The sequence below is a fragment of the Benincasa hispida genome, chromosome 8, assembly GCF_009727055.1.
Source record: "Benincasa hispida cultivar B227 chromosome 8, ASM972705v1, whole genome shotgun sequence".
In the NCBI taxonomy this organism is placed as follows: Eukaryota; Viridiplantae; Streptophyta; class Magnoliopsida; order Cucurbitales; family Cucurbitaceae; genus Benincasa; species Benincasa hispida.
In genome coordinates this window covers 24395486-24407510 of record NC_052356.1, presented here as the reverse complement: position 1 = coordinate 24407510, position 12025 = coordinate 24395486, and the positions used below count along the sequence as shown (strand labels likewise).

The following is a 12025-nucleotide window of genomic DNA, read 5'->3' as shown; positions in this document are numbered from 1 at the left end:
ACTGACCACTCTCACCCATGCAGATCAAAGGACCACCTTCATAGGCAAGAGTTCACAACTTAGTCAAGATCCAAGTAAGTCACTTATGATCATCTTGGTGAAATGTAAGTCTCTTATATTAACGGTATTATATAATGAGACTATTTATTTTTTTGGTCCGGTCTTATACAAACCCATTGCATAGAACACTTTTGCTCACATGTCTTTACATGAATGATCAAGATCAGATCATTTGTAGCAATTTACAACAATTGTAATAACTACAAAGCGAGCCGTATTTGTAGTGTCACTAGGATAAGGTGTCCAACCTTATACATCTATTGCAAATCATTTAGGCTATCACTTAAACACGATCCACCTATATGTCTTCACATACATGTTTAAGTTACAAAGATAACTTTAGATCTTAGTTTATTAGTTTTGTAGGTTAATACTACTAAATGTCAAATAAAATGTCTAAAATTTTATTAGATAAATAAATTGTTTGTACATTACAATTACAAATTACAGAACCCATGAGATTTAAAGTATCAACCCCAACAATATCATATAACCAGCTCGGAGATTGTGGCCATTTGTTACATATTTTTTGTGCTAACCATGTAACATGACTATTAATATGGTCATTATAGAACAATTACATTTTGAAGATATTCCACTTACAATATACATCCAAATTTATTTTATTCCAATGAATTCAATATAATTTTGTTCAAATTAACTAGAAACGTTACATGCACAAATTTGTAAAATGATTGCTTATTTTTTTTAAAAAAAATTGGAATGCATGATCCAAAAATAAAACCCTAAACCTCAATTTCCAAAACTCTGAACTATAGATGTGTACTTAAGAAAAAAAAAAAATATATAGTTTATTAAAAATTGTAAAATTATCAAACAAAAAAGTCTCCAAATAAAAATAATCACCATAAAAGTAGATTATTTATGTAAAAAAAATTGTAAAAAATATTCCTGACATATGAATTCAATATATCATCCCAAACACATTCTTTCTAACTCATATAAACAACTCTCATCCGAAGCATAAACATATAAATTCTACATGTGAACCCAACTTAATGCTCCAACTCTAAGAGAGAGAAGTTAAACCTGATAAGTTTAGAAATATGAAGGAAAAATATTTAGAAAGAGCAAAACATTAAAAAGAGAATATTAGGAGAATATTAGTTATACTTTTATTATTTGTTAGAAGCATAGTTCAAAATTTCAGTTCAAAATTTGAAATTTCAATGAAAATTTTAGTGGGGTTTTAATTTTCCTCCAATTTCTTGAAATTTCTAGTGTTTTTAGCAATTAATTATGCCTAGCTCAATGGAAGTGCAAATGAAGGATTTTTTTTTCTTGTTTATCATACAAAATCATTATTTTCAATAAACCACATATTTTCATTCAAATAGTTTTCATTGAATTTTCACATCATTTCATCTTAAATCAAATTTAACGTGAATTCTCTAATATTTTTTTCATTTTTTCTCAAGTTCTATATACTTGTAGAGTTTTTTTATTATTCTTTCTTTTCTATTATGCTGTGTTATGTTTAATGTTATAATTTTTTTTTATTCTTATTATGTTATATTAGTTTGATGCTATGATATTTCATTTCTGTATCAAATTTATTTTATAATAAAAAATTTACGATTATTTCATATCGTTTAATTTTGTAATTAATTTTTAATAATTGATATTATTTCATAATTATTTTTTATTTTTTTTAAAAAATTTGGTCTCGTACTTATATTTACTATATATCTAAATATTGTCTTCCTTTCTAAAAATGATAGATTAAAATTTTGTCGAAATTGATATTTTCACAATATTTCCTTGCATATACATTCATAGTGATTGATGAGAGAGATTCGGATGAAATACACAATTTCTACCAAAATCTCACTCTCCACCCAAGGGTAGAGACCTCTTCTCTGATCCGTAGCTCATCGATCGATCTTCGTCATTTGTCACTTTCAGACTCCGATTAACCGATGTTGCAATGCATATTTCTGCTATCCGATTCAGGGTAAGAGATAATCCTACTTCACATTCACTCCTTCCATTCTCTATCAACTGTAATTCATCTTCCCATATTCAATCACAGTTTCCCCCCTTGAATCCTGTCTTCCAATTCAACTGTTTAACATTTGCAGAGAGATTATGCTGGAGAAACAGCTCACTGGGCATCGTGTCGACCGATCTATATGCACTTGGTTCTGGGACCAATCCCTATCTCAAGGTGATTCCTTCAAGGTACCCCTAAAATTGCAAATTTTCCATTCGTAACTGCTCTATTTTGTTGTGAATTCTTGGTTTTGCTTTTAGATTTTGACATCTGGGTCTTTGATTTTGAAGTATTTGTTCAAAGTTAAGCTGTGAACACACTTGAAACTCCGTTATGCTGGCTTGATTTTGATTCTTTGTTTTGTTTTTTCATCTATTTCTAGATGCAGCCGGTGATTGCTTCTCCAACCCATTATCTTTTCCAAGTTGTTCGCGCGGGAATCACTTTCTTGGCCTGCACCCAAGTCGAAATGCCGCCTTTAATGGGCATTGAGGTAAAAATTTCTTCTCTAGAATGAGTAAGAAATCAGGTTGGATATTTGAGTCCTTAACTTTTCATCCTTAGTTCCTCTGCAGAGTGGCTGATGTTCTCACAGATTATCTTGGGGAATTGAATGAAGATTTAGTCAAGGATAATTTTGTCATTGTATACGAGGTAATGCCCAAACCTATTCACGTACATGCTAATTTTTGATTAAGGGAGTACCTACTACTTTAGTTCTAGAAACTTTCACAGGAAAATGAATGGTTAGATTTGTTCCCTATTTATGTAAGTTCTTGATGTATCATTAGCAGTAGTTTTGTAGTTCTTAATTTGAATTGTTAATTGTTAATTGTTGTAGTTTTTAGTCTTTATTTATTCATTTTTAGTTATCTTTTATCATTATTATTGGAGTTGAATATGGGGTGGGGGGATTCGGATCTCCCGCCTATAGGGAGGTAAGTAATGCGTCAACTAAGTGAACTATACTTTGCAGTAGTTTGATTTATTTATTTAAGTTTGTTGTTATATAGCTTTTTACTTAGTTAGAAGGTGGTAGCCTGATAGGATAACCCATTAATCCTTCATGTATAGTGGTTTAATCTCTTGTACTGATAGACATTTTGAAATTTGAATAATAATAAAAGACTCCTTTGAGGGATCTGGGAGATTTTCTCCTTTGAAGCTTGGTTGCATCAGTTCTGCGTGAATTAAACAGCCTGTGTGCACTAAAGAAGAGGATATCAGACACTATTATGCCAAATAACTCATTCTTAGATTGTTAATTTAATTTCCCTCAACCGAAAAGTAATTGTTAGTTGCAATTTGTAGCTTCTGGATGAGATGATAGACAACGGGTTCCCCCTCACTACAGAACCTAACATCCTGAGAGAAATCATAGCTCCACCAAACCTTGTAAGCAAAGTATTGAGCGTGGTGACTGGTAACAGTTCGAATGTGAGCGACACCATTCCAGGTGCAATCGCATCTCATGTTCCATGGAGAACTACAGATCCAAAATATGCTAAAAATGAAGTTAATGTTGATCTTGTTGAGGAGATGGACGCCATTCTAAACAGGTCCTAAAAGCTTTCCTTTAGTTTTTATTTTTATAATGAATATCAGTACTTATTCAATCCACCAACTATACTTTTAAGTTTTGCCATTAAATTAGGTTTTTTAATTAATTTTTTAGTATTGAGAAATTTCAGTTTGGTTTCTGAAAACCTACAGTATACAAAATTTTGTGACCTTTAATATATAAACATTTCAGTAATGCAGCTCAATTAAAGTTCTAATGAATAGCAAGCGCATGAGAATAGTAAACATGTTGTATTCAATCTTGCTGTTGAATTGTCTTGTCCAGGGATGGCCACCTGGTCAAGTGTGAAATTTATGGTGAGGTCCAAGTAAATTCTCATCTATCTGGTCTTCCTGATTTGACCCTTTCATTTACAAATCCTTCAATCCTTGATGATGTGAGATTCCATCCCTGTGTTCGGTTCCGCCCATGGGAATCACATCAAATCCTGTCATTTGTGCCTCCTGATGGACAGTTTAAGCTCGTGAGTTACAGGTATGAATAAGTTTAACATGAAGAACATAGATACTGGAAACTGGAAAGTATCTACTTTTCCAGGTTATAGTGCGTTAACTATTTGTATTCCCTCTTTTACCATATCAATTTTACTTCCATTCAGGGTGAGAAAGTTGAAGAATACTCCTATGTATGTAAAGCCTCAGTTTACATCAGATGCAGGGATATGTCGAGTCAGTGTGTTGGTAGGAATTCGACATGATCCCGGAAAGCCGATTGACGCAATAGATGTGCAGTTTCAATTGCCCTCATGTGTTTTATCAGCTGACCTTACTTCAAATTATGGAACAGTGAACATCTTATCTAGCAAGGTGATAGTTGCATCACTTTTTATTCCAAAAAACTGATATATTATGTATATCGTTAAACTGAAGAAAGGGAGTTATATTCAGCCCTACTTGCTAGTCAACCCGAAGAGTTCTTCTAAATGCCTTTTTAAGTTGATTTTCGTTGCAGTGTCTTTAATTTGGTATTTGGCAATTGATAAGCTAAAAAGGATGGAATTTATTTCTACAGATCTGCTCTTGGACAATTGGAAAGATGCCAAAAGATAAAACTCCTTCAATGTCTGGAACATTAACACTTGAGACAGGATTACAACAGCTTCATGTATTTCCAACATTTCAAGTGCGTTTTAAGATCATGGGTGTAGTCCTCTCTGGCCTGCAAGTTGATAAACTTGATGTGAAGAACTTGCCAAATCATCCTTACAAAGGCTTTCGAGCTCTAACACGAGCAGGGAAGTTTGAAGTTCGGTCATAAACAATAGCAGCAACTTGCAGTGAATTTGTGATGATCTTGAGTGCATGATCTTCTGTTAAATCCTGTGAACCATAGCACAATCTCATGATAGGTGAAAACAGACTAAAAATATCTGCCCATTTGTAAAGTTTGTTTAATGCCTTTTAGCAGCTCGGAAGTGATTCCTGTTTCAGTGAAATTGATACTTTGTCAATCTTTGGTGCCCTTTTACTAAATCAAGGAATCAAGAAATATGAGATTAGTGAGACAGGACTCCAATATCAAACTGTAAAATGCAGAAGCAATTTGCTTTGATAATGAAAAGTACAATATTTTTCAGCTATTACATCTGAAAACCCTTGGCTGCTACAATTCATTTCATGCATTCACTTTGTTGACTCTGAAAGAATCCATAACTTGACGCAGTTCATTTTCTTCTTCTACAAACACATTTTCTGGAGTTTGTAATCTCAACTCGTATAGCCGATTGTTTTCAACTCCAAGAACTGAGAGATATCTTCGATCCCATTCCAAACGAACCACCCGATCCTGCGGCATCACTGCCAATTCATTGTTGTTCGCATATGACTTTATGTTTACCTGATACCCACATGATTGCAGATCGTTATGATGCATTTGAAGAAATGATCATATAAGCTAAATGACATATTATGATTAACTTACACTTTAACCTACGTGTTAGTTCCATTTAGAATTGCAGAGAAAAATATGAAATACTTTAGGTTTAAACCTCATTTTTTGTCTCGAATAAATTTCAAATGAAATGTAACTTTCAAGTGTCAAAGCTAGAATGTCACAACTCACAACAATCTTTGGAACGTTACTCTTACACCATTATGGTTTTCTGTTGTATATCACCAAGCTTCATGGCTAGTGAGTTCTGTGGTTGAAAACACTCAACAGGGTTGTTTTAAATGGATTAAGGGAAGAGCCAGTAATTACACTGGACCAAACACAATTTTTGTTTTGAAAAATTAGAGAAGGTTTTTAATAGGTGAGATTACAAGTTTCAAATTTTGTTCTTGTGTTTGTCTCATAGATCTTTGAGATTTAAAAAGTATCTATTAGCCCTCTACCCCTTAAACTTTCAATTTTGTATTAAATAGGTAGAAATACTTCAAAAATGACAACTAGGTCTCTAAATTGATTGAAAGTTCAAGAACCTTTTAGACACTTCTCAAAGTCTAGAACCTATATGACACTCTTAAATCACACTCTTAACTTCCTGATTGATCCAAAAGCTCAAGTTGATAAGTGAAGTTAAATTTAATATTATATCATCTATCACTTTCCTTCCTTGTATCACACCGATTAACCTCCAAAAACTTAAGCCGACAGGTGAAGATAAATTTTAACATTATATCATCTAACATACACAAGGTGAAAGTTGAAGTTGAGAAACTAATCATCTTGAATATCATAACCATAAATGAACAGATGAAGAACAAGTTGTTCAGCAAAATGGATAGAGTTGAAGCACAAAAGGATAAGAGTAGAATTGTATCAAATTTGCATATTACCTCAACTTGGTAGTAAGTTTTCCCATCATCAGCCATTCTGGAAGAAGTTGAAAGAATGTTGGATTCCCTTCTAACCCCAAGCCTGGTGGACATGAACTCTGTCAAATATTGCTTCAGCACTCTCTTCCCAGCTTCTTCAGGAGGTCCTAAATCCTGAACGCTGTTATACCTAGATGAAGACGGTGACGAGAACTCCACCAAAAGATTCTCATCAAGAACAAACGGATCCCTAAAGAATATGTCAGACCCCGCTCCTCGAACTTGAATCCAATTCTTAGGGTATTTGAACGAATAGCCATCAAAAGTGTCAATGTACTCCAATAATCCAACAGATGGAGATGGCTCAGCCAACGCAGAATTCGAGAAAATATAAGTGGACAACATCAACGCCATTGCACTCCTCCTCGGAACTGCAACGCCTTTTTTAATCTGATTACATATTAGAAAGCTATAGCCATAAAATGCAAGTGACAAGTTCCAGATTGATTACAGTGATTTTGGGAGAATTACCGATTGAGATTCAGAGCGACATTTGGGGGATGAATCCATAGGCCACCGCGGCGAAGGAGAAGTGCACGGAATCCTTTGCCGAATTGAAGAAATCAGTGTGTGAATTGGAGGTAAGAAGGAGTTGAGGATTACCGCCATTTTCAGGAATCTCTCCAAAGAGAGCACTAACTTCTGTTTCCAGATTTTTAGGATAAGGTTTTTTTTTTTTTTTTTTTTTTTTTTTTTTTAAAAATTATTTATTTATTGTTATTATTATCATCATCATCATCATCATCAGTAGAACTGAATCTCTGACCTCGAATATAACTGTAGATGAGTTATTTATATCTGACAATTTTCAGGACTAGACTTGAGAGAATGATAAAAGAGACTAACTTAGGATTCAATCTATTTAAAGCATGTTTTGGAGTGATTTATCAATAAACATAAAATTTAAACCCTCGACTAAGAGGTCATACCCATGCAAAAAAGATCTAAAGTTCATCGGTATTGTTGAGCTTCACAAGACTGTTATTCTCTTAAACGATACTATTACAATTGAAGAAGCATGGATTTGTTTTTTATGAGTTGGATCAAATTGGATGATTATTTGGAACTTACTTTAAGGTCGGGACTCTTTCAATAATGAAGTCCAAGCATTTGTTAATGACATTAGAGGTATTCATTGACAAGACATTGTTTCGGTCTTCTCTTTTTGTCTAAAAATCTGTAATACCGTTGCTCATATTTTGGAATGTAATGCACCACGAACCAACGTCTCTGGTGCATGACTTGAAGATCATCTCCCATGGATCGATGTTGTGGTGTCTAATGATTTGATATCTAGTTAGTTTTGTTCTTTTTTGTATTACTAAAAAGAGATTAAGAGGTCATAGATTTTTTAAAAATAAAGTAAAAATTTGAGAATGATTTTGAAATGTTTAAATATATTTGGGTAAATTGCAAAAATATTTTGATATCATCAATATGTTTAATGATGATATCTAAAGCTTACCTCTTACTAGCTTGACTAATTTTCGAATCCAGGCTTTGAGTGCAAAACTCCCTTAGGCTATTCTTCTACATGTTCACCCAACCTAGCATACTAGGAGAACCTAACTCTTTTGCTCTGTAGTCTAGCCAGACTAACATCCTATTTTTTTTCTCTCTCCTTTTTTAGCCAATGAGAACACTGTCTCTATCAAATTTGGGGGGAAAATTTCTATTATCTTATTTTTTCATTAGCAAAAATATGTACTAATCATGTATAAAATATTTGTTTGTGTGTTAAACCTTGAGGAAAAAAAAGAGAATAAATGCTAGGATGAAACTTCTCTTTTTTGAGTTAACTAAAGTAGCCAAAGGCGAGCAAGTAACCCGTACTTTCTTTTGTAGAAAAATGGTTGACAAGGAAAGTGAGTGTTTGCTTTAATTATGACCCTTGCTCGTAGTCAGATGTTTGGCATAACACCTCATGTGCGTAAGCTGAAAAAAAGGTGTGGGTGACACTAAGAATTTGTCCTAGGCAAGAACAAGAAAAGAAATTAATAAAGGCTTGCAAAATAGAAACTTTAAGGCCTAGCAAAAGCAAAAGTTTGGAGGAGGGTGTATTTCCACTTTGGCATGGAGCTTTGGTGAAACTTGTGAACCATTACTGAGTACACGAGGTTGGATGATTGGTAACCTGGTTAGTTTGGCATGCTGGCTAGTTAGTTGAGGGAAGTTGAGCCTTATGTCAATAAAACTTTTGTGAGGGTCTTTTTGAAATTTGAACAAGCAAGACACTAAAGTTTGAGACATCTCCAAAAAGTTGTTTACTTTGCACTTACACTTGACCAAGCATGTACATTAGCTTTCATGATATGTTATATAGTTTATTTGCCTGAGAACAAGTAAAGATTTAAGCTCGAGGGTGAGATAAATGTCATAAAGTGCATGATTTTGATATCTATTTTATTACCTTTCTTTAGTAAAAGTAGGACTTCACATGATATTTTGAACCCTGAATGGGCTAAAATGAGGGGAAAAAATAGCAAACACGTGTCTTGGAATAGTCCTAAGTTAGTTTTTACGATTTTGTATTGATTTTATAAGCTTTTACGGATGATTTAACTACTATTGCAGGATTTGGTAGTCAAGTCGAATTCCTTATGGAAGTGTGTGAACGCCGTGCCATTGACATTCAATTTTTAAAAACATAGAAAATATAGAAAAGTAAACATACAGAATTACATGATAAATAATTATGCTTTTATCATGCTTTTACTAGAGGGGAAAAATGGAGAGAACGCTCACATTTGAAGATCACTTCTCGTTCACGGATTTTCCTCTCATCGAGATCACAATCTCCCTTGCACGAACAACAAGAACTCTTCCTGAACACACGAACACCATAAATAATGATTCGAAAGACACCACTGCGCATTGATCTTGTTATTCTCCAACAAGGAATGAAATGGTGGGATTTCTTTAAAGTTTTGGTAGAGGGAAGGTAAATTTTCAGAGAGTTTTTTTTTTTTTTTTTTTTTTTTTTTTTTTTTTTTGTTAATGAGAGAATAACAGTGTTAGAGAGATTCTTCCATGTTCTACGTTTTTCTCACCTTTTCATCCATGTTTTCACAAACACACAGATAAAGATAATTACAGAAGGAAGTTACGATAACTCCCTCCCACCTACAAAAAATAACTCCCCTAACTAACCATTAATTAATTAACCATTATATTATGCATCTTAATCATATTAAGATGCAACTTTCTCTTATAACCTATAGTTTTAATATGAATCTTATTCACATTAATTTTTTAACCTATAGTATTTATATGAATCTCACTCATATAATTAATATTTGAATCTTATTCAAATACTTATATCTCACATATCATATAGTTTTAGTTATAAATTATATTTATAATTAACTATATACTATGATGTATCGATATACACTATACTTTATATTCATCACATTAATATAATTAGTACCTTTAACTCCCTTAAATAATTTGAACAAGTCAAATTATTCCAAAAATAATTATTCATTATTTTATTCTTAATCAGCTAGTAAGAGGACCTTATGAACCTACAGATTAAAAGCTCCAATGATACGAGATTAATTAATTAAACTCTTTAGTTAAATGCCAGTCACTTCACTAAGGACCGATAATTGTACTTTTCACACTGTAGATATATTTTTATGTCCACGAATATAACCAATCAACAGTAAGTCGATCCTTCATGAATTGTTCGTAATTACAGTTGGGTCAAATTACCATTTTATCCCTACAGTTATATCTAACTTCTTAAGTACCATTAGTCTCTCTAATGAACAATCAGTAATAGTTTAACTATAAACTAGACCCTTTTTGACCATGAGAGAGTGAGATGCCTCATTGTTCAAGACTTGGAATCAACCCTAGGGAACAATTATCTACTTAATCTAAAATCGAGAAGGAGTGATTAATCTTGTGTAGCTATATTCCCAGCTCCCTACTCAGACAAATCTTCAAAATGGTAGGCTTATTGAGTCGATCAATTTGGCCACTCTCACCCATATAGTTCAAAGGATTGCCTTTATAGACAGAAGTTTACAACTCACTTAAGATTATGGTCAAGTCACCTATGCTCATCCTAGTGAAATGTTAAATCTCTTCAAGAAACAACGTTATAAAGAGAAACTAATCATTTCACAGTCTGGTCTTATACAAACTTTTTGTATAGGATACCTTTACTCACATGTCTCTATATGAGCGATTAGGATCACTTCGTTTATAACACTTTACAAGGATAAGGTACTCAACCTTATCCGTATACTATAGACCATTTAGGTTATTACTTAAACATGATTTACTTATATGTTAACTATATACATGTTTAAGTTATATAAAATAATCTTGGATCTTAGTTTATTGGATTAGGTTAATGAAAACTAAAAATCAAAATATCATCTTATTTTATTAAATAAATAATTCATGTACAAAATCTACAAACTACGAAACCCATGAGATTTAGAGTAGCAATCCCAACAATCTCCCATTTGTCTTAAAGCTAGTGGGGTATACAATACAAAGTGTAAAACAAAGTAAAGTACACAATACGATAAAGGGCATACACTATACTCAGTAACATCTTCTACTTGCTTTAGACAAGATGATGCATGTACCATAGACCCATACTCTTTAAATGACCCTAAAAGACTTTAGTCGAAGAGCCTTTGTAAATGAATCAGCAACATTGCGCTCTGAAGCGATCTTTGAAACAATTATGTCTCCTCGATACATAATCTCCTAGATGAAATGATATTTGTGCTCAATATGTTTTCCTCTCTTGTGGCTCCTAGGCTCATTGAAATTTGCCACAACACTACTATTATCACAATAAAGGGTGATGAGCTTTGACATGTCAAGAACAACTTCCAAGTTTGTCAAAACTTCCTAAACCAAACTGCTTCCTTAGCAGCTTCACAAGCAGTTACATACTCTACCTCCATGGTAGAGTCAACAATGTAGCCTTGATTTATCCTTCGCTAGACTACAACCCCTACGTTAAGAATGAACACTGATCCTGATGTAGATTTTCTAGAATCTCTATTGCTCATAAAATCAAAGTTAGTATATCCTTTAAGGATCGAATCCTTAGCCCCCATACACAAGCATGTAGTCCCTCGTTCTCTGAATATACTTGAGAATGACCTTAACTGCAGTTAGAGATGTCTAATTTCCCTACGGGGACGAGGATTCCTTGATTAGGCGAGGAATGAGGGAGGGAGTGGGGAAAAAGTTTTCCCCGTGAGTTAAATAGGGACGAGACGGGGAATGTATTCCCCACGGGGACGGGCATTCCCCGTCCCGTCCCCGCCCACGGCCCGCCCCGTCCCCGTCCCCGACCCGATAGCTTTTACATATTTATTTAGTATAGTTATCTAATATTATGTTATTATTATTATTATTTATAAATATTACATTTAAATTTCAAATTTGATTATTTTTTGGGAAAGATAATGAATATATTTAAATTGAATGTTTAAATTTAGATTATATATGTGAATAATTTGATTTACATTTATTTATTTCTACTAAATAAAATCAATTAGCTTTTTTAGGCCAAAA

General features: G+C 33.2%; 2 protein-coding genes across 5 annotated transcripts; one reads left to right on the top strand and one right to left on the bottom strand.

Annotated features, from left to right (window-relative positions):
* Positions 1–1828: 1828 nt before the first annotated feature.
* Positions 1829–5235, top strand: LOC120083330 (AP-3 complex subunit mu). Of its 3 annotated transcripts, none has more exons than XM_039039041.1 (8): positions 1829–2035; positions 2163–2262; positions 2463–2567; positions 2639–2728; positions 3386–3633; positions 3921–4130; positions 4255–4462; positions 4668–5235. In XM_039039041.1, the coding sequence occupies exons 1-8, from the start codon at positions 2001–2003 to the stop codon at positions 4911–4913; spliced, it is 1242 nt and encodes a 413-aa protein (XP_038894969.1). In that variant the 5' UTR covers positions 1829–2000; the 3' UTR covers positions 4914–5235. The 3 variants fall into 3 exon arrangements, with proteins under 3 accessions (XP_038894969.1, XP_038894968.1, XP_038894970.1); XM_039039040.1 differs by having other exon boundaries at positions 1831–2035; positions 2457–2567; XM_039039042.1 differs by having other exon boundaries at positions 1832–2035; positions 2163–2248; positions 2457–2567.
* On the bottom strand, positions 4937–7151 carry LOC120083331 (psbP domain-containing protein 1, chloroplastic). 2 transcript variants are annotated; one of them, XM_039039044.1, is made up of 4 exons: positions 6944–7151; positions 6434–6862; positions 5240–5492; positions 4937–5077 (listed from the first exon to the last, which is right to left on the bottom strand). In XM_039039044.1, exons 1-3 carry the CDS (start codon positions 7079–7081, stop codon positions 5271–5273), a joined length of 789 nt encoding a protein of 262 aa, XP_038894972.1. In that variant the 5' UTR covers positions 7082–7151; the 3' UTR covers positions 4937–5077; positions 5240–5270. The 2 variants fall into 2 exon arrangements, with proteins under 2 accessions (XP_038894972.1, XP_038894971.1); XM_039039043.1 differs by lacking the exon at positions 4937–5077 and having other exon boundaries at positions 5176–5492; positions 6944–7150.
* Positions 7152–12025: the final 4874 nt, after the last annotated feature.

Coding starts and splice junctions, on each gene's coding strand:
- LOC120083330 (XM_039039040.1), top strand. CDS start 2,001: ATGTTGCAATGCATATTTCTGCTATCCGATTCAGG. Junction 2,729..3,385: donor ATTTTGTCATTGTATACGAG/GTAATGCCCAAA, acceptor TGCAATTTGTAG/CTTCTGGATGAGATGATAGA. Junction 4,463..4,667: donor TGAACATCTTATCTAGCAAG/GTGATAGTTGCA, acceptor TTATTTCTACAG/ATCTGCTCTTGGACAATTGG.
- LOC120083331 (XM_039039044.1), bottom strand. CDS start 7,081: ATGGCGGTAATCCTCAACTCCTTCTTACCTCCAATTCACACACTGATT. Junction 6,863..6,943: donor GTCGCTCTGAATCTCAATCG/GTAATTCTCCCA, acceptor ATATGTAATCAG/ATTAAAAAAGGCGTTGCAGT. Junction 5,493..6,433: donor AAACTTACTACCAAGTTGAG/GTAATATGCAAA, acceptor TGTGGGTATCAG/GTAAACATAAAGTCATATGC.